We start from the raw sequence: 21,459 nt of genomic DNA, 5'->3' as shown, positions 1-21,459 counted from the left end.
ACTTTCCCAAAATAACCAAGACTGCGCCAAAACCTCTACTGATTGGTTTCCAAAAATCACTTGGCTTCTCCCATTGCTTGGACCTTTATTCCTTGTCATTATTCTTTTGAAATTTGGTCCCTGGCTTTTTAGTGCTCTCATTAAGTTTATATCTTTCAGATTACAACAATTTCACCTACAGATGACTATGCAATCTCAATACCGGCCTCCTGTTGGTATCTGGTCTTCCCCATCTCTTCATGAATGAGTTTTTCATGACCCTTCATTCCCTTCATGACAGAGAGCAAGAAAGGGTAAAACACAACCTATACCTTTAATGCCCCCTTTCAGTAGGGATTAGCCAGACGGACTCAACGCCACTTTTCACAGTGGCATTTTCCCTTTCTTGAGACCCCAGTAGGCAGCAGGTAGACATGAGCATGGGGGAATATAGAGGGTCAAAGATTTGACCAAAATATTTGTCAGAGGAAAAATGAGGAAAGCAAAAGTCACCTGTTGAACATCGAGCAGGCCCCAGAGAAAAAAACTCCTTATCTGAGGAATTTAGAAGTATAATGAAAGAAGTGAAGACCACCTGGTGAGCATCAAACAGTCTATTGGGAAGCAAACTCCTTATCTAGGAAATTTAGAGGTAAATTAAACTTCCCTAATACCTAAAGTTGTCATCTGATTCCAGGTCTCTTTCAAAAAAAAAAAAAATTGTAAGTAAATGCAAATTCTATATATCTCCAGAATGCCATGCCAAAACTCATTGTGCAACCTTTGCTGACATTAGGGCACCAAAATGTCAACACATATAATCACTTATCATGATCTACGTGGCTAATATGGTCCAAATGACCCTTAAGCTCCTACCTTAAGGCCCATAAATGCTCCTAAGGAAAGTCCCCCTTGATGTGCTCAGTCCTGTCTTGCTGAGGCACCCCACTGCACTCTTCTGCCACGTTCTTTCTTTGTAATAAAACTTTCCTTTTTCAAACCAATACTGCTGTTGGTAAATTCTTCTTAACAACTCATAAGTCAACCACTTCTTGTTGCAGGGGCTCTGACACCTCACCCAGCACATGCTGTTAAAAAATGGTTAGAGGGAGTTCTCTAAACAGAAAGGAAACAATAATAGAAGAAACTCTGGAACATAAGGAAGGAAGAGCCCAGTAAGTAAAAATATGGGTAAATACAATGGGCTTTCCTTCTCTTGAGATTTCTAAATTGTGTTTGACAGTTGAAGCAAAACTTACAACACTGCTTGATATGGCTCTAAATGTATGTAGAGGAAATATTTAAAACAATTATCAACAAAGGGAGATAAAGGAATATAAAGGGAAGCGAGCTTCTATACCTCATGTGAACTGGTAAAACAAGGATACCAGTAGACTGTGATACGTTTTATATATGTGTATATATATATATATATAATGTATAAAATGTATAAAATATGTATATATATATAAAATAAAATATATATGTATAAAATAAAATACCTACAGCAGCCACTAAAAAAACCGTACAGAGATACACTCGAAAACATTGTAAATAAATCAAAATGGAATTCTTAGTAGAATGTCCAAGAAACCCACAGTGAGACAGGAAAAAAAAAAAGAACATAAATTGGTAGAGTAGATTTTAAAACTTGATACAACTCTATGCAGTCTGTAAGAAACTCATTTCAAATATGATGACATAGGAATGTTGAATGTAAAATGATGAAAAAAGATAAATCATGCAATCATTAATTAAAGGAAGGGAGTGGCTAAGTTAATATCAGATAAAGTAAACTTCAGAGCAAAGAAAATGACAGAGACATAGGGGATATTAAATAATAATAAAAGCACCAGTCTATCAAGAAGATCTAGCAATCCTAAATGTATGTGCACCGAACAGCAGAGTCACAAAATGTGTGAAGAAACTGACAGAACTGAAAAGAGAAATAGACAAATCCACAATTATTGTAGGAAGCTTCAATAACTCTCTCTCAACAATTGATAGAACTAGGCAAAAAATTAGCAAGAATATACAAGAACTCAACAACAATTTTAACCAATAGACTTTAACATTTATAGAACCCTTCACCCAATAATAGCAGAATGCACATTCTTTTCTAGTGCTCATAGAATGTACACCAACATAGACCACATCCTGAGCCACAAAACAAACCTCAACACATTTAAAGAATTAAAATAATATAGAGTACCTTCCCCAAGCACAATTGAATCAATGTTGAAATCAATAGCACAAAGATAATAGGAGGGTGGGCATGGTGGTTCATGTCTGTAATCCCAGCACTTTGGGAGGCCAAGGTGGGTGGATCACTTGAGCTCAGGAGTTCAAGACCAGCCTGGCTAACATGGCAAGACTCCATCTCTACAAAAATACAAAAATTAGCCAGGCATGGTGGTGTACACCTATAGTCCCAGCTACTTGGGAAGTCAAGGTGGGAGGATCACTTGAGCCTGGGAGGTGAAGGCTGCAGTTAGCTGGAATCCACCACTGAACTACAGCCTGGGTAACAGAGTGAGACCCTGTCTCATTTTAAAAAATAAATAAATGAAAAAGATAAGAGGGAAATCTGCAAACATTTGGAAATTAATAACATGCTTCTTAAAAAAATCCATGTTGGTAAAAAAGAGGAAGTTTCAAATGAAATTTTAAAAATACATTATATCTGAATGAAAATGAAGACATAGCACATCAAGATTTGTGGGTGACTGCTAAGTACACTGGGAGGAACATTTATAGCACGAAATGCATATGTCAGAAAAGAGGAGCCTGGGTGCGATGGCTCATGCTTGTAATCCCAGCACTTTGGGAGGTCAAGGTAGGTGGATCACGAGGTCAGGAATTCAAGACCAGCCTGGCCAAGATGGTTAAACTCCGTCTCTACTAAAAATACAAAAAAAATAGCTTGACATGGTGGCAGGCACCTGTAATCCCAGCAACTCGGGAGGCTGAGGCAGAGAATTGCTTGAACCTGGGAGGCAGAGGTTGTGGTGAGCCAACATCGTGCCACTGCACTCCAGCCTGGGTGACAGAGTGAGACTTCATCCCCTTACCCAAAAAAAAAAAAAGAGAGAGAAAAGTGTCCAACAAATAATCTAAGCACCCCCCTCACAAACCTAGAAAAAGCAGTACAAAATAAATCCAAAACAAGCAGAACAATGAAATAATGAAGATAAGAGCAGAAATCCACGAAATTGAAAACAGAAAAAAATAGGAAAAATATCGATAAAACAAAGAGCTGGTTCTTTGAAAACATCAGTAAAATTGGCAAACTTCTATCTAGCAAGACTGGCAAAAAAAGAAAGAGAAAGAAATCACAAATTAATAGTATCAGGAATGAAATAAAGATGTCACTACATATCCTACAGATATCAAAAGGATAATAAGAGAATATTACAAAACAACTCTACACAAATAAATTTTACAATATAAGAGACATTGGACAACTCTTTGAAAAACAAACTATTACAACTCACCCATTTTGAAATAGATCTCTTGAATAGTCCCATAACTGTTAAGAAAATTGAATTTTCAATTTTAAAACACCCAAAAAATAAATCTCCAGGCCCAGGTAGTTTCACTGGAGAAATCCAGCAAACATTTAAAGAAGAATTAGCATCAATTTTACACGATCTCTTCCAGAAAATAGAAAAGGAGTTAACACTTCCCAATTCATTTTATGAAATTGGTATTACCCTGATGATACCCAAACCAGAGAAAGACACTACAAGAAGGAAACTACAGATAAATATTCATCATAAATATAGGTGCAATAATCCTTAACAAAATATTTTCAAGTAGAATCCAGCAATATATAAAAAGAATTGTACACCATGACCAAGTGGGGCTTATTCCAGGGATACAAGGCTAGTTCGATATTTGAAAAATCAATATACTGACAAGCAAAAGAAGAAAAATCACATGATCATATTAGTTGATGCAGAGAAAAAGCATTTGATAAAATTCAACACCCATTTATGACAAAAATCCTCAGAAAAATAGGAGTAGAGAGGGACTTCTTTAACCTGATAAAGAGTATATATAAAAAAACCTACAGCTGACATTATATTTAATGGTTAAAGACTCTGTGTTTACTTCCTAAGATTAGGAACAAGGTAAGGATGTACACTCTCACCGCTGTTATTCAACTTAGTATTGTAAGTTCTAGGCAGTGCAGTAAGACAGAGAAGAAGAGAAGAGAAGAGAAAGAAGAGAAGAGAAGAGAAGAGAGAGAGAGAGAGAGAGCAGAGCAGAGCAGAGCAGAGCAGAGAAGAGAAGAGAAGAGAAGAGAAGGAGAGAAGAAGAGAAGAGAAGAGAAGGGAAGAGAAGAGAAGAGAAGAAAAAGCATATATATGGGAAAGAAAGAAAAAAAGAAAACTGTCCCTATTTGCAGATGATATTATTATCTATGTAGAAAATTCCAGGGAATCTACAACATATCTCCAGAAACTAATAAGTTAGTTCAGCAAGATTGCAGGATACAAACTAACACACAAAATTAATAGTGTTTCTATATACTAGCAATGCACATATGGACACCAAAATTTAAAATATCATACCATTTACAGTTCCTTTAAAAAAAACTGAAATAGGTGAAAATCTAACAAAACATGTCCACGGCTTTTATGCTGAAAACTATAAAATGCTGATTAAAGTAATCAAAGAAGATTTAAATAAATGGAGAGACATACCATGTTCTTGGACTGGAAGACTGAACATGGTAAAGATGTCCATTCTCCCCAGATTGATACAGAAGTTTAACCTGATTCCTATAAAAATCTAAACAAAAATATTTATAGATATCAATAAGATTATTCTAAAATTTGTATGGAAAGGCAAAGGAACTAGAATATCCAAGACAATCTTAAAAAAACAAAGCTGGAAGTCTTATACCACTTATATAGACATCAAGATGTATTTAAAGCTACAGGAATTAAGAGAATATAGTGTCGGTGCATTGGTAGACAGAAAGTCCAGAGACAGGCCCACACATATACGGATACTTGAATTTTGATAAAGATGGTACTGCAGAGATAAGGATGTTTTAAGTAATGGTACTGGGTCGAATGGATATTTATATGGAAAAAATATATATATATATATTTTGACCCCTATCTTACACCAAACACAAAAATCAATTCCGTATTGATTATAGATCTAAAAGTGAACAGCAAAACAGTAAATCTTCAGAAAATAATAAAGGAGAATTATCTTCATAACCTTGGGTAGGCAAAGATCTCTTAAGACACAAAACCCACTAACCATTAAGGACAAAATTGATAAATTGGGTTATGTTAAAATTAGGAATTCTCTTTATCAAAAGACTACCTGTAGACACAGACAAGCAAGACACAAAGGAGAGAATATATTTGCAACACAAATAACTAAAGATTTATCTGATCATTAATTTCCCCATCTATAGGATTACATGAGGTAATATATCTAAGAGGTTGGCACAGTGCCTGGCACATGGGAAGTGTTCCATGAAGTTTATATTGCTTCTGTTATGACTGAGTCATCCAGGCCAAGGACTGTACCTGAAATCACTCTCAGGCTGACAGATCTCTCTCCAGTTTTTGACACTCCACAAAGAAGTCAGAAGAGTTTCCTCAGCTCTTCTTTTACAAACCAGTGTTGAAGACATTTCCTGAGGAACCCCTTCATCCCCCCAGCTGCAGTCCCTGTGCAGACCCCCATGCTCGATTGTAAATAACATAGTTGAAGCATTACAAGGCACCAGTGGGGAGGATGAGAGTGGGTTTTCATCTCAGCTGAGTCAGCTCACGTAGTGGGAAATGCCTCAAGAGTGCTGAAAGCAGGAGGAAGGAGTGGCTTGTCACGGGGAAGAAAGCCTCTCTTCTCCCAAATGCTATATCATCTATCTTCACAGCCGCCAGGATGCCCAGAAGTATGGAAGAGGGGGTTTTCAGTATGATTTCAAAAGAGTCACCTCGTTCCTGCAGAGACAGGCCCAGAAAAAGCCAGGGAACATCCTGACCTGCCGAGGGATGGGTGGGCATTTGGGGTAGGCCAAGAGCAGAGGCCATCCCTCAGGGGGCCACCACAGTGGTATGAATCCCCACCCCTTAGCTGGGAGGGGCAGAATTTTTGAAGGACTTTGGTTTGCCTCTAGCTACCCACCTTCCTTTTCTTGCTCCCCAGAGAAAAGACACAGAATCTGGAAGCCCCAGGGCACCAGTATGAAGCCAGGGGTGCTGAGAACAAAGGCCCTGGGAAAAGCCCACCTCATCATTCTGAGGGACAGCACCCGGCACTGTCTGCAAGCCTTCCCATAGTTTACAGAGCCTGTCTACACCCCTCCCGGCATCTGATCGAGTTATAGCCCTGTCGGCTAAGAATTATCCTTACCCCCATTTGACAGGTGTCCAAGTTGAGCCTCAGAGAAATAGTGAACTACCTAAGATAGTTCTCAGACAAAGGACTCATCCTACTACCTCCATCAAGTTACCAATAATAATGATGATTATTATCCTTTTTGAGCATCTCTTGTGTGCCAGACATACAACTAAGGGCTTCACTTCCATTAGCTTGTCTTCAGAACAACCACAGAAGTAGGCAAGGATATCCCATTTTATAGACCCAGAGAAGGCAATAATAGTAAGAAATTATACTTGAGGGCCGATACTGTTTGAAACATTTTAATGTATATCAACTCACTTAATATTCTCAAACATCCTGTGAGAATAAGTGCAGTATCATCATCTCCATTTTAGAGATATGGGAACTAAGGCTCAGAGAAGGCAGGTGCATTGTCTGAGGCCACACAACTAGGAAGTAGCAGAATAGGGACTCGAAGCAAGGATTCTTCCCACTATTTTGCATCTGTGGCAGTCTGGGTGACTTACCCAAGGTAACGTGTCTATGGGATGTTGAAATCTGATTAGAACACCTGTCCAAATGCAAGCCCAGAATCTTTCCACCCAGCTATCATGCAGAGAGAGGGACTGGGGTCCCTCTGGGTAACGCAGGCTGTCACCTTCTCTCCTTCTAAGACCCACCTCCCTGAGAATGAGTCCCCAGAACCAAGACGCATGGAAGCCGACCCCTGTGTGGTGGGGTCAGGCCAGGTGGGGCTGACGAAGCTGGGACACAGCCCACCAACGTCTTCTGCCAGCGTTCCACCTCCATCTGCTTCTCGCCGGCTAAAACCAGCCTCAGACTCTCCTTCTCTCCCTTGGCCCCCATTGAAAGTGTTGGATGGGAGGCAGCAGGGAAGTCAGGAGGGACAGAAGGTCCTTAGCCCTTGTCTACCCTTCCAGGAGGGGGAGACAGGCAGGGGATGTGGTAGAGGGGTGCTGGGCAGAGGTTCTGGAGTTGTGGGAACAGGGTAACCTAGCAACCACTGGGCTCAGTGTCACAAAGCAGGCAGACTTGCCCACAGAACCCACAGCTTTCCCCTCGATTTGTCCTCTTGCTCCTTCCTGCTCGGACAGCAGGGCTTCTCATACACATGCTGTAGCAGGTACTGCCTTGGTGAGTCCAGGGACCTCTCGGGAGAGGAGATGGACCCTGGAGAGCCCAGAAGGGCAGAGGTAGAAAGGGAAGTTCTGTGGCTGGATTGATAGGGGCCCTCAGACCCCTCTGCCTGGCTGGCTGGGGCCCCAGGGACAGAGAGCAGGGGCAGGGCAGGGCAGACTACACTGGGGTCCCACCTGTCCCGCTCTGAACGAGGCTGGCTTGACCTACTAGAGTCCCTGTCGGCCTCTCTACAGCCGCTGTGGGTTATGACCCCTGGTGGCTTATTAGATCAATTTAATGGATCATATCTAACATTTAAGAAATAAAAACCAAAAATAGGGTAAAAATATCAGTGTGCATCATATGTAGTACGGATAAATATTGCTTCGGGATATTATTGTTTTAGTTTCACACACACACACAAACCCGTGTGTGAATTGGGTCATGACATAAAGAATTTCTTACTGTCATCACAGCCAAAAACATTTGTAAGTCTCTGTTCTAAAGAGTACTTTTTCCCATAGGCAGGAGGATTTGGGGCTTCCACATATCCTGTTCTCAAGATAGTAGCATCTAAGTACCTAGAGCCCAGTCACTGACATCAAGGATGTCTGGAGCTTCCTTTTAAGGAGAGAAAAGATCAGCAAACTGTGAGTCAGACTGCCTGGGCTCTGGTTCCTTCTGGGTGACCTCAGCAAATCTCCCCTGCTTCCCTGATCTCAGACAACACCAACCCATCCCACTACCTGATGAAGGCTGGCATTGGGAGATCTCTGGGGTCCCTTGCAGATTCTGTGACTCTGAGGGTTAATTCTCAGAATGCACTGATGTCCTGTCCCTAGCACTTTGGCTAGATATATATATATATTCACGTCCATAGATTTAATCACAATTCTTGGTTTTGACACCTTTCATCTTTCATCTATGCCATTTAGTTTATTTAATAATATAATAAACACAAGCAAATACACCACCCAAACCAAGAACAAGAATATCACCACTAACACATCTCCTTATATGCGCTTCTTCTGCACACCTCCCCTCCCTGCCTTCCCTCGGAAATAACCCCTATGTGAATTTCGTGCTTAGCATTTCCTTGTTTGATGCTGTTGTTGCTGTTTTATTGCATGTTCATGATCATTTTGCTTGCTTTTAAACTTTTATTTTTAGAAAGGATCTCAGGCTATGTGGTCCTCTGGAACTTGTGTCCTCTGGAACACACATAAACCAAACCATTTATGAAAGAAAAATAATATGTTTTTAAATACAACATTTACACAGTTTAGTAGTTACTTTATATTATCCACACATTATATATAGTGGATGACAACAATTGTATTGTTTCAGATGCATGTATCTTGTTATACTGTAGCCTATTTGATAGTAATTAATAAAAAGTAAAGAGTTAATAAGATTGCATAAATATAACATCCCAAAACCAAGAATTGTAAGTTTCTCATACTGATTATAAGATTCATCCATGTTGTTACATGTAGCTGTGGCTCATTTATTTTCATAACAATAAAGTATCCCATTGTCTGAATGCACCACAGCTTACTTATCCATTCTTCTGCCATCAGACATTGGGTTGCCAACAGGTTTTTGCTATTTTGAACAGTGTTTGTATGAATATTCTTATAAGTAGCCCCTGTTGCACATCTGTGAGAATTTCTCTTATATCTGGGAAAGAAATTGCTGGGTGATACAGCATGCAAATGCTCAATTTTATAAGATCTTACCATTTCTCCCCCTAAAGTGCCCGTTCCTGTTTACACTTCCACCACCAGTTCGTGAGAGTTCCTGTTCTGCATCTTCAACACTAGTATTAAGTGCACTGGCCTTTAGTTTGTTAGAAAGCACACAATGGCTACAGATGTTCAATTGGCTGATTATCCACTGATGAGGTGAGGCTCCAAATGCCCACCCTGCTGACTGAGGAGGGCTTGGGGTAGGGCAGGGTGGAAGACAAAGCTGGCCTTGGGGGATCTCAACAGATTAGGAGTCCAAGAGAGGTGGTTCTTACTGGACTTCTGCTGTCAGTCAGCCAGACCCCCCAATGGGTCCTCAGGCCCAAGTTAGCCCAGGTAATGGGCTTTGCCCCTCCTGGGCAGGGAAAAGACTTGAGCAGGTGCCAGAAGCACTGAGCAAAGGAGTTTCAGGGGTTCGCAGGAGGTGACTTCCTCTGTTACTCGGGGGTAGGAGAGAATAACTAACTGCAACTTTCAAAGAAGGTTTGCTTTATTTCTTTAAGCCCCAGATCCCTTAGAGGTGAATGAAGAATGGAACAGGAAACTCAGGGGCCAGGTCAGTGGAGTCCTCAGAGGGTCCAGGGGCAGCAGGCCTTGATTAGCATATCCAGAGTCCATCTGTACTCCAAAAGGACTCCCTTCAGCCAGGGCCACCGTGAGAAGGGCATGCAGACAGCGATCAGGCAGGTGGTCCCAGCAGGCCTCCGGTGGGGAGTGGCCCACCTTTGCTGATCTTGACCTTCCTCCAAGGGCGATGCACAGTGTCCTCAGGAAGGGGAGGGGTGTGGGGCAGAGGACAGAGGATCCAAGCTGGCTTGTCTCCAGCAAAGCAAAACAGAGCTTGAAGCTTTCCTCAGCGTCACAGCCCCAGTAGCTGCTGCATCAGCTCTTCCTCTCCTAGGAGGGACCCCCATGGGAACAGAACTTGCTGGTCTGGTCTGGCCTAAGCTCCAGCTCTGGCCTCTGGATGCTGAGTCTGAGCCAAGACTGCTCCTGGGTGCGTGGGGTAGGATGACAGCCTATAGCTGGCCTCTGGGCTGTCCACAGTCTGGCTTGGGGAGAGGCCCTTGCTGAGACCAGCCCCATCCCCAGGGATGTATATAAAGTGACTTTGCTCCATCCCGGGTATTTTGATGAGTAGGTGGGTCTGCAGCGTCTCTTTCTGGTTTCAGATATGGTCTCTGGGGAAAAACTGGGGTGCTGGGAGAGTCTGAGTTCCCTCAAATGGTTGCTAGCTCCCTAATAAGGAAGACTAACCAGGACCGGATTGCACCAGTTGGGAAAGGACTCTGGGGGGCCTAGCTTTTGGTGCTATGGGGCTATGGGGGTGGTGGTGAAACCCAGGAAACCAGATTTCAGGCTCTTCAGGAAGGGGCTCTGTAATAAACACTGAGCTCTGAGCCCAGGTGGGCCCACTGCTAGAGGAGGCTCCATTAGCTTCTCCTGAAACCCCCTCCTTCAGTCCGAAGGCTGAGCTGAAACCTGAGAAGAAGTCAGGGCGTAAGCCAAGGAGCCCCAGGGATAGTGCGCCACAGAAAGAACTGGTGATCCCAGGGATTGTGGATTTCAAGCGGATCCGCCAGGCATTGAGGACCCCCAAGCCCCAAACCCCTGGCACCTACTGCTTTGGACGCCTCAGTCACCACTCCTTCTTCTCCCGGCACCACCCACACCCCCAGCACGTGACCCACATCCAAGGTAGGGCCTGGCTGGTTGGTGTGGGAGCAGAGGGAGTATCACTAATTGGTCTTGAGAACTGGGAAGGAAGAATTGATGGCAGCCCGTTTCCAGGCTGGGGCCCAGAGAGGATGGGGGCCAGGATCCCAGGGCTGCCAAAGAACCCAGCCAGGACTGTGTTCGGTGGGCAGGGGAAAAGCCTCCAAGGGTGGGTGACAGGTTCCCTACAGGTGTCCCCTGACTGCTGGATTCTCCCATTTTACAAATCAGAGAAAGGGGTAAGTTCTGTCCTGGAGCAGTGCTCTGTTCTCTAAGTTCTCTAACTTAGGCTATGTCAGCCATGCAGCCGTCCAGCCAGCCATCAAATATTTATTGAGTGTGAACTATTGGCTAGGCACTTTTTTAGGCCTTGGGGATACAACAGTGAACAAGACAGACATGGTGGCCGCCCTCCTGGAGCTGACCTCCAGTGGGGAGGGATGGGAGATGGGGAAGGTGTCAAGTGCCCAGGCTGCAGTGGGAAGATAGCTATTTTTAAAAGGTGGTCACAGAAGACATCGCCATTAACACGACATTTGAGCAAAGAACTACATAGGAACTGTGCACACAGCAGGAGGAAGGATGTCTCAGGCAGGTAGATCAGCAAATACAAAGTCCAGAAGGCAAGAGCGCTCCCACTCTGTTGGGGCAGCAGCAAGGAAGCAGAAGCTGGTCTGGCTGGAGTAAAGTAAGAGAGGAGAACGGAAAAGGCATCAGGGAGACAGTGGGCCCAGATCAGCTAGGCATTTGGGCCACTACTGTCACCATTAAGCCACCTTCCTGAATCAGCAGGAGCCCTTGGAAGGCTGAGAGCACAGAAGTGAGATGTTTTAGCAAGGTCATCCTGGCCTCTGTCTTAAGTGTGGCTTGGACCAGGGGCTAGAAGTAGAAGACTCAGTGGCTCTATCCTGGAGATATGTGAAAGGTAAAGTCAGTAGGACTCAGCAATTGATTAAAAGTGGAGTGTGAGAGGAAGAGTCAAGGCCGACTTAGATTTTTGGCCTGAGCACCTGGGAAACTGGAGTGCATTGAGTGAGACAGGGAAATCTGCAGAAGGGCCAGTGTAGGCTGGGAGGAGTCAGGGGTTTGGTCTCGGATGTGGGAGACGGGTGATGTGAGATGCTTTCTAGACCTCCAGGTGGAGGTATGGGGGTGCAGTCGGATCTGGAGTTCAGAGCAGAGACACAGACGTGAGAGCCATTCAAGAGGGGGTGTTTCAAGTGGTGGGCCCGGGTAGGATCACCAAGGAGTCCATGTAGGTACAGGAGAGAAAAATCTGGGGACAGATCCCTGGGGACCCCAAGATTAAGAGGTTGTGAAGATGAGAAGTCGGCAGAGGGGATGAGGAGAGGTAGTGAGCCGGGACAAGAGTGAGGGGTCCTGGCACCAAAAGGGAAGTGTTTCAGGGAGGAGAGAGCAGCCCTGCTAGGTCCTCACCAGGCCGGTCTTCAAGCCTCTCTATCAATAGTGATATAATAATCACCCAGGGTTAGCCGGAAGGGTCCTCAAGTGTAAGCGGCCCCCACTACCTCCAGGCTGCCCTGCATGCAGCCTTGCACAGGTTGACCTAAAGCAGAAGTTTTCTGCAGAGGGTGTGGCTCAATCTCTCTCCCTGTCACGTGAGCCCAGGCCTCTCCCATCACAAACTGTGACTTAATGCCCTTGCCCCAGCATTCTCATCTTTAAGCTGCCTGCCTACCCCTGTGTACTCACATCGGCAATGTTGCCCTGTCATAGGAAATCAGAAGATCCTCAGGACTAGGGGCCCAGGAAGGCTAAGTTCTTGTCTCACCTCTGCCCAACTCACAGTGTGGCCCTGAGCAGGCCCTTCCCCTGTCCATTCTAGGATCCCCCCCGTGGGTGAGGTGGTCACTGGTCTAGGTGGTTGCAGTGCCCTCCCAGCTCTGATAATCTATCAGCTTGTGGTTACTGGAAGAGGTGGAGCCAGAATCACCCTGCCCCTCAGCCTCTTCCCAGCCTCCTGGAGCTCTTAAGTTCCACCTAAGCCTCCATTCCCACAGCCTGTAACCCTTTGCAGATCTCACCGGGAAGCCTGTCTGTGTCGTCAGGGACTCTCCAGCCCCCTTGCCTGAGTCAACTGTCTTTTCCGGCTGTCAAATGGGGATGCCCACCATCTCTGTCCCTATTGGAGACCCACAGTCTAATCGGAACCCCCAGCTTTCTTCTGGTGGGTACTTGGGCCATGCCTCCCTCTACCCTGGGGCTTATGCCTCTCCCCAAGGCTGCCTCACTTGGGTGGGTGCCCAGAAGGAAAGGGCCATCGCTCTTAGGTCAGTGAGGTCCGTTGGGGGAAACCCCCCTTTTTCTCCCATTTCCTTGGACAGCCTAATGTCTGCATTACTCCCCACCCAGCGAGTCCTAGCCAGCAGAAATACACCCCTGCTTGGATTTGAGGTGCCTGAGGAGTAATAACATGCAGAGGGCAAGCAGATGTTGAGCCTGCAGTCGTGTGACTGGCAGCTGTAGGCCAGAATGCTATAGGGAATATTTAGTAGCTTGTGTGCTCAGGCATTGGCCAACCAGAACAATCAGCCACAGTGCTGGCTTGGCGTTCCAGAGGTCTCTGCTCTGCTGAGCATCATCCTTTCCACGATTGAGGTGCTGGAAGCCAGTTTGGTGGGGACAGGGGAGATTCTGGGGAAGGGGCTGGGGCTGCTGGTGCAGGGCAGAGAGACTTGGAAGGCTGGCTGCGGCTCTCTTTGCCACCCTCTCCAGGGAGTAGTTCGATTTCTTAATAACAGGCCCATCCATATCTCCTCAGCTTCAGTCTTGGCCTCAGGGACCTAAAAGAGGCAAAGCTAGATTAAACAATGTGCATCTTGGCACAGGCAAAAAAATGTTCTCCAGCATCCCCTAGAAATGCCACAGGCTAGGACATCAACATCAGCCCCTGCTAGAAGGAAAGCAATGCCCCACCCCCGCACCCCACCCACTGCCACAGCCACCACCCATGGTGTGAATCCAGATCCTTCTCCCTGCACGGCACCGCCTCCCCCTTTCCCTTTAAGGATCCAGGCAGGGAGGCCAGGAAGGAGAGCAGACTCCTTTACCAAGGCCTGGTGGCACAGGGAGGGGAGGAGGGCCCCTGACTTCAGTTGGCAGGACCTTGTCCCCTCCTCCCAGAAGCCTGGAAGAAGGAGTTGAAGGAGCTGGCTTCCCGGGTGGCCTTCTTCACCAAGGAGGATGAGCTGAAGAAGAAAGAGGTGGGTGCGGAACACAGGAGCTAGTCTGGGAAGGGGTGAAACGGATCCTTCCCTGTGTAAGGAGATCCTTCCCGAGTCAGTTCAGCCTACCAGAGGTGGGGTGGGGGGACTGATTCATACAAACATCAGGGGAAAGATCACAGTGAGGGAGAAAGCACACCTAGGTGGAGAAATCCAAGCAGGGGTTTTAGGACAGGCGGCACTTGGGGGCCTTCGATATCTAAGTGAGATGTTCACAAGGGGACTGAGGAGTTCCAAGCAGAGGCACCTAGCACAGCAGCTCAAAAGCTGGCAAATGCAGGGCATGATCAGAAACCAGGCTATAAGTGGGCAGCAGTGGGAAAGGGGGGGGGCAGACTTTGCATGTGGGGAGGAGCAGCTTGTTCTTAATCGCCAAAATTTTTAGTGTCTAATCACATAAGGAGCAGAGAACCTTGGAAGGTTTTCAAACATGATAGGGGTGACCCCATGGGTGCCACTTGATGATAAAACAGTAAAATCACCTGAGAGGCAGCTTGAAGGTGACTGGAATTGCTCTTAGGACAGTCTGGTCCTGCCCCTTTTCTTGGGCAACCACAGTGGGTAGGCAGAGGCCCGGCTTCTCATTCCTGCTCACAGCTAACTCACTGCAGCACTCAGGACAACTCAGCTAAGCTGTCTGGGTCTCTGTTTTCTTATCTTTAAAATGGGGGGAAGGATACTACCAGTCTTAATTGGAATTGCAAGAGCAGGAGGCCCCAAGCCCCAGGCCTCTCTGGGACAGACCTGGGGGCAGCTGAGCTGGGAATTAAGGTAGGCGGTGGGCCCTTGGTGCAGGATGCTGTTTTCAAATCTCTGATGGCTGTGGGGAGGAGCTGCAGGGAGGACCTACCTGGGAGGGAGAACGAGAACCACCTGCGGGCGTCCAGCGATCGACCCTCCATTACTGAGTTCCAGGAGGAAGAGTTTTTGCTGGTTTAAGCATGATAGCTGATAGTGGAAGGGCCAGCTGCCGGAGAGAGGGCCGGGGATGCCCAAGGAGGGGTCTAGGGCAGGTGGCGGGGGGGTGGGTGGCGGAGCTGGATGATACCCTGGGACGCTGGCAATGCTGCGATGCTGGGATTTGGGAGGCGAAGTGCCCTGTGATTGTAACCCGGCCTCCTGCTCCTCTCCTCCCCTCGGCCCTCTTCCTCCCCTCTTGCTGACTGCCTGGAGTCTCTGGCGACTTTTGTCCCAGCAGAAGGAGCAGAAGGAGGAGCCTCTGCGGGAGCAGGGGGCAAAGTACTCAGCAGAGACTGGGAGGCTCATCCCCGCTTCTACCCGGGCTGTCGGCCGCCGCAGATCTCACCAGGGCCAGCAGAGTCAGTCTTCCAGCAGAGATGAAGGAGTCCAGGCCTTCCTCCTTCAGGATCAGGAGCTGCTGGTGAGGGCCCAGTTCTGCTCCCAGGCTCCTGGCTCTCCACATTAGGAGTCTTACAAACCGCTTTAGGGCGAGGCCCCTCCCAGGGATACTGGTGCCTAGGACTGCTAAGATCAGAAAACTCCAGCCCTGGGGAGTCAGCAGCCGGGGCTATGACCCCCTGCTGCCTCTAGGTTTCCATGTGAGTACCTTCCCCTCCCTGGGCCCTAGTTCCGTGATCTATCCACTGGAAGCACAAACGCATTGTTGTCGAGGGTCCCTTCCAGCTGTAGCATGTGCTGAGTTAGTGAAGGGAGCTACAATGATGGGTTGAAGAAGGAGGTCCTGCCCATCACAGCAGGCCGCACCCCACAGCCTGCATGAGAGCCCACCTCCTCCATGCTCACGTTTCCCCATCGAGGCCTGAGATGAGTCCATGCCTCATCACAGTGGATGAAGACATCAGAGGTCCCTGTGAAAATGCACGGATGTCCTCCAAGAAAGGCCAGAGGTAGAGCCAGCATCCCGCCACCTTCCTTGTGACCAGTGCTGTCAGGCACACACTCCCTCTGAAACCTTGCCACAGTGCAGCAAAGTGGATAGAGCAGACAGGGTTCGGCACCCCCAGGCCACGGATGGGCAGGCCGAGGCCCTGCCAAGTGGTAGTCCTTGGGCCAGGTCCTCTGAGACGGAGCAGCATAGCCAGGACTAGGGTGCTTTCTCCACCATAGGGCAGCCTCACCTCTCCTGGAATTAGGTTCTCGGGTACTGTGGGGAGGGGGCACAGGGCAGGTCACGGTGGGTCAGCACAGCGGGTGGGCATCTGGGGACGAGGGTGGGCCCCTAAGCAGGCAGAGGCCTGGGGAGAGGCCCAGCCCAGATTCCACTCTGCTGAGGATGAGGCCGACCTGCTGGGGACTGACGGGCCCCTCCAGGTCCTAGGATAACTGACCGCCAGGAGCTGAGGGGGCCTCACTTTCCTAGGACTCCAGGGTTTCCACCTTTCACCTCGGGCCCCAACTCCAGCCTGCCATAGCTACAGCCACCAGCAGCAGTCTGGCCTAGGGAGCCCCCATAGCCCATCCCAGTCAGAGCTGGATCTTTTCCTGATGCTAAATGACTGGAGAACGCAGGGGAAAATGAGCCCGGAAGTAGCAAAGATGTCAAAGACTGAGGATGCAGCAAGGAGCCCAGCATGCCCGCAGCTCTGCAGGAGGGAGCCAGTGCTGAGCAGTTTGCAGAACCTGCCTGTGCTGCCCCTCAGGCTGCCCTCTGGGCTTCCCCCACTCCTTTTCCAACATCCCCAGACTCTGGGACTTTTGGGGTATGGCGTACCTTGGGGTTCCTGAAATCCCCACACCAAGGCCCTGGGCCTATGGGATTTGGTGTTTCTCTGAGGAGCTGACTGGCCAGCTCGGACCTTGGCTTCCCAGTGAGGGGCCCTAGGGAATAACCAGCTGAGCAAGCTTCAGGGATGTGGGGTCCACAGAGCCTTTCGCTGAGGCCACGTTCTGCCACCAACTTCCTGCTAGCATCCCCTCTCGGGGCCTCGGATTCTCCACCTGTCCAGCAGCAAGGTTAAGAATCTTCCTCTGGGACTGTCATGAGACAAAGTCCTCTGTTAAGTGCAAAGTCCAATGTGGAGGAAAAGGCACAGACCCTTGTGGAAGCAAGTTTAGCCCAGCAGGCACCTCTGGGGGCCCACTTTGGGGGAAGGGTCTCCTTGGTGCCCTCCAAACCTACATTTGCCTGTACTCCTTGCCTGTACTCCTGGCTCGAATGTGCTGGCCTCCTGCCCACAGGTCCTGGAGCTCCTGTGTCAAATCCTGGAAACAGACTCGCTAAGCGCGATCCAGTTCTGGCTGCTCTACGCTCCGCCCAAGGGTGAGGACACAGCCCTGCAGCACTGTCTCAGAAGAGGCTGCCAAGGTTCTGCCCTTGACCTCTGGTTCTGCAGGACTCAAATGTCACTCAGCTCCCACCCTGGAGGGGGCCTTCCATGGAGGCCTCTCCTCCATTTTGGAGCCCCAAACTAACCCTTCCCAGCTGGACAGCATCTCTGCTTCCTCCTCCCTGATTCCGCAGCAGGATTTCCTTACCCCTGCTCCTTGGAGGGGACCCCTTTTTCATGCTGACCCCAGGCCTAGGCACCTGGGAGGAAAAAATCCAAAGACTGTACTTAGCAGACACAGCCCCTCACACATTGCAATGGGAGACCCACACACACACAGGTGCAAGTATATGCACATAGGGCTACACACGTGTATACACGTGAACACAGGAATACACACACGGAAGCACTGGGACAGTGGGTAGGGGATGCATCTGAGTAGAAGGGTGAGGAGTGATGAAAACCAGGAAGCTAATTGGAGAAGACTTCCTGGACAGGAGAGTGAAGGAGAAGGAGGAGGAGGAAGGCAGGTCCCCAGTAGACTTCCCAGCGTGGGCCCGGGCATATGGTGGGAAGGAGGGCTAGCTGGGGCCAAAAACAAGTCATACACATCCTCGTGTGGCAGGACAGGGATGTGAAAGGACTAGGGGCTCTGCACACATGGGCCAGGAGAGAAGGTGGAGCTCTCCCGAGGGGACCTCGGGGATGCCCAAGGAGGGGCAGAAGGTGGGATGCTTAGAGAAACCTGCCCTGGATGGAGGCCCTGCTTCTGGCCCTGCCACAGGGACAGGAAGGGGGCTGGGGGCTGAGGACTCTGCCCACGGGCTGTGCTTTCAGAAAGAGACCTCGCTCTGGGACTCCTGCAGACAGCAGTGGCTCAGCTCCTTCCCCAGCCCCTAGTCTCCATCCCTACAGAAAAGCTCCTAAACCAGCTTCAAGAAGTGCACGAACCTCCTCAAGAGAAGCAAGAGCCACCCTGCAGGTGGGCCCCGCACCCCGCCCCTGCCCTTCTGCAGCCTTCTGTCCTCCCAGGTGAGGCCAGTGGGACCCGGAGAAGGGAGCCTGGCACTGGCCAGGGCCTGGGCTGACTAAGTCTGTCCTGGAGGCAGAGGCCCAGCCCCTCCCCCAGGGACCTTCTAGTGCTACCCAAGCCACTTCAAGGCCAACATGGCCAGACCAGCCCCCGAACTGCCAGGGCTGGGGAGACCCCAAGGGGGCCACCGGAGTCAATTTTAACCAGATAAGGCTGGATTAGCCACACCTAGCTCTTCAGAAGCTCTTTGGTCTATGGGAAGACATGAGTAGAGAGAAAATGCTAACACAAGGCGGTGGTTTTACACCAGTAATAAGTGCCCTGATGGCTGGAAGAGAAAGATTAATTACGAACTGGGGGAGGCCTCACAAAGCAGGTGAGTGGAGCCCAAGAGTCAGCAAGGCCACACTGAGCAGCGATAAGTTTGCCTGACACCGCTGGGTGTTCCACGTTTTTCTAGTCCATCCAACAACCCACTGAGGCAGTATTAGCTCCATTTTACAGATGGGAAAACTGAGGCTCAGGAACAATAGAATGGCTTTCCCAAAGTAACCTGACTGGTCAGCAGAAGGGCTGGGATTCAGACTTGGACCCGACTGACCCCCAAGGCCAGCAGCACTCAGATTCGCCCCGGGAGCTTGTTAAAAATGCAGACCCCTAAAGATTCTAACATAGCAGGCGGGGGTGAAGCAGAGGGGCCTGTATTTTTAACAGTCACCTGAGTGTTTCCAACAGAGTTTGGCAAACACTGATAGGAGCAGTAGGATTTGACTGAGCAAATGAAAGCGTGGCAAAAGCTCATCCCGGGAAGTGGGACCAGCCTGGGTGAAGGCATGGAAGTCAGGAAGGTATACAACTGGGGAATGCCAAGTTTGAGGTGCCTAGAGCATGGGTGGGCTTGGTGAGAAGAAGCAGGGGTAGGGGTGGACCGAGGTTTCTTGAAGTCATGGGTTCTTGCATGGCCTTGGACTTGGTGTTCCCTTCCATTCTGAGAGAGCAGAGGAGGAACGGCCTAGTGAGGAATACAGGCTTCACTGTGACCTTGGGCAAACCACCTCCCGGCTGCGATTGTCAGCTTCATCTATCTCTCAAAAGCCCCCTCCCAGAGTCGTAGGGAGGGAAAATAACATCAGGCACATAAAAAGGCATGGGGAGATGTAAAGACCAATACAAGATGGAAGAGCATCTTTCATACTTTTAATTCATTCAAGATGCAGGGTTCTTGTCTTGCCCACTCAAAGGGAAGTCCACAAGGAAACCAGTGGAGTGAGTGAGTGAGGGCTAGAGGGAGGGCTGGTGCAGAGTCCATGCCTTGTTGCTCCAGAGACAGGAGGGCCTTGCTTCCCAGTGGAACTAACTGCAGACAGCAGGGCCACAGTTTTCTGGGTCTGGCCTGGGGTGACACAGGAAGGCCACCTGGGTGCTAGCCATGGACAGATGTTTTCTGGTCCTCCGGGAGGGGTGACCCTTGCCTCTCCCTGGGGCAGACAGCTGACTGCACCTGCACCACCTTCGCCACCTCCCCGTCTCCCCTGCCACCTGTGGGGTCAGGTTTCCAGCATGAACTTCCCAGCCCCTTCTTTGTATTTGGTCACAGTCAATCTCTGAAGAAAATGAAGATATTACCTTTTTCAAAAGGCGAAAAACCAGGTAAGATTCCAAGTAGTGGGTCACTCGGGGGGGCTCACCGAGGCCCACTCTGGCTGGATTTCTCAGGGGATTCCAGTCAACTTGGAGATGAGTCCCTGCCCAAGGAAGCTGCTCATTTCATCTATTCATTCACTTATTCATATTCATTCATTAACAAATATTTATTGAGCACCCACAATGTGCTGAGCTCTGGGGATCATTGAGGAAGAATTCAGACAAGTTCCTGCTGTCACAGAACTTACATCCCAGCAAGGAGGAATACAGACAACAAATTAAAACACCTGGGGAGGAGTGGAGACAGATACTATAAGAAGAATAACAGGGCTCTGTGGTCAGTAGTGGGAAGGACTGGCAGGTGGGGAGAGGGCTCCTAGAGCTGAATGGCAGGAAAGATACAGCCCAACCCAAGTCTAGGAAGAGCCAACCAGCAAAGCTCCCACCTCTTGGTGTGCTGGTGGAAAAGCAAGCAGACCACAGTGGCTGGGGCCTTCTGGGTGGGGGACAGTGGTAAGGGAGGGATGAGATAGGTGGGAGGAGCTGGCCTGTGGTAAAGGCCAGGTGTGTGCATGGGTGCGTAAGAGGGTTATGAGCAGGGTGTGCATGCCCCTTCTGGCTACTGTGTGCAGCATGGACTATGGGGGACAAGAATGGGTGAGGGAGACCAAGGAGAGGCTGCTGCAGTCATCCCAGTGCCTTAGACTAGAGTAGGGGGCAGGGGTGGCAGCAGGCTGGAGGGAAGAGGAAACACATCCCCAATGTATATTATTCTCCCTGATTAGAACCTCAAGGGTCCAGAGTGCCTGGCAGAGAGGCACAGAGTAGGCATCTCACTGATATTTGTTACTTGGATGCTGAAAGAAGAGAGGTTGGATTCCATTCACTCCATTCTTCTCAGGTTGGATTCCCTCCTCGGTCACCAGCAGAGCTGAGAGCAGGAGCTGGGCTTGACTCAGACCTTCCCCTCAGCACTCACACATCCACCTGCAGCTCCCAGGTGGGGGCCCCGCCTTCCCGGTCCTCTCCTGCCTGCTGTCTCTCCTCCCACTAGGGTACATTGGAGAAGCTCAAGTCCTCCGGATGCATTCAAGCCAGAACACAGAGGAGAAGACATCAAAGCCGAAGGGAGAGAGCTGAGGGACCCTAACACCTGCCTCTGCCTTGCTCAAGAGCAGCCCCGAGGGTTCAGGGGTGTTTCTGTCTCCACCACCTTCACAGCAGTACCTGATTCCCTACCGTGAAAACTACTAAATAAAACCATCTTCCCTGAGAGAGGACAGTTCCGCTTTCCTAGCAGTAGGAGGCCTGTGCTTGGGGTCACTGATTCCAGGAGAGAGATGGGCTGC

At 48.8% G+C, this 21,459-nt stretch overlaps 1 protein-coding gene across 4 annotated transcripts; it reads left to right on the top strand.

Moving 5' to 3' along the window:
- The first annotated feature begins 9,339 nt into the window (after positions 1–9,339).
- TBATA (thymus, brain and testes associated) lies at positions 9,340–21,385 on the top strand. Of its 4 annotated transcripts, XM_030797993.1 has the most exons (11): positions 10,145–10,365; positions 10,687–10,922; positions 12,979–13,128; positions 14,088–14,164; positions 14,861–14,956; positions 15,384–15,566; positions 16,274–16,334; positions 17,345–17,426; positions 18,271–18,415; positions 20,064–20,116; positions 21,165–21,385. In XM_030797993.1, exons 1-11 carry the CDS (start codon positions 10,358–10,360, stop codon positions 21,352–21,354), a joined length of 1,281 nt encoding a protein of 426 aa, XP_030653853.1. In that variant the 5' UTR covers positions 10,145–10,357; the 3' UTR covers positions 21,355–21,385. The 4 variants fall into 4 exon arrangements, with proteins under 4 accessions (XP_012358342.2, XP_003271251.2, XP_030653854.1 ...); XM_012502888.2 differs by lacking the exons at positions 10,145–10,365; positions 14,861–14,956; positions 16,274–16,334 and adding an exon at positions 9,340–9,380 and having other exon boundaries at positions 21,165–21,250; XM_003271203.3 differs by lacking the exons at positions 10,145–10,365; positions 14,861–14,956; positions 16,274–16,334 and adding an exon at positions 9,340–9,380 and having other exon boundaries at positions 14,085–14,164; positions 21,165–21,250.
- The last annotated feature ends 74 nt before the right edge of the window (positions 21,386–21,459 follow it).

The sequence above is a fragment of the Nomascus leucogenys genome, chromosome 18 (genome assembly GCF_006542625.1).
Source record: "Nomascus leucogenys isolate Asia chromosome 18, Asia_NLE_v1, whole genome shotgun sequence".
Classification (NCBI taxonomy): domain Eukaryota; kingdom Metazoa; phylum Chordata; class Mammalia; order Primates; family Hylobatidae; genus Nomascus; species Nomascus leucogenys.
The sequence above is the reverse complement of the archived record's forward strand: the minus strand, read 5'-3'. Positions and strand labels throughout refer to the sequence as shown.

Excerpts from the sequence above, each read along its gene's own strand:
- TBATA (XM_030797993.1), top strand. Across the intron at positions 15,567-16,273 it reads TTCAGGATCAGGAGCTGCTG|GGCAGCCTCACCTCTCCTGG; the intron begins GTGAGGGCCCAG and ends TCTCCACCATAG. Across the intron at positions 16,335-17,344 it reads GGGGAGGGGGCACAGGGCAG|GTCCTGGAGCTCCTGTGTCA; the intron begins GTCACGGTGGGT and ends TCCTGCCCACAG.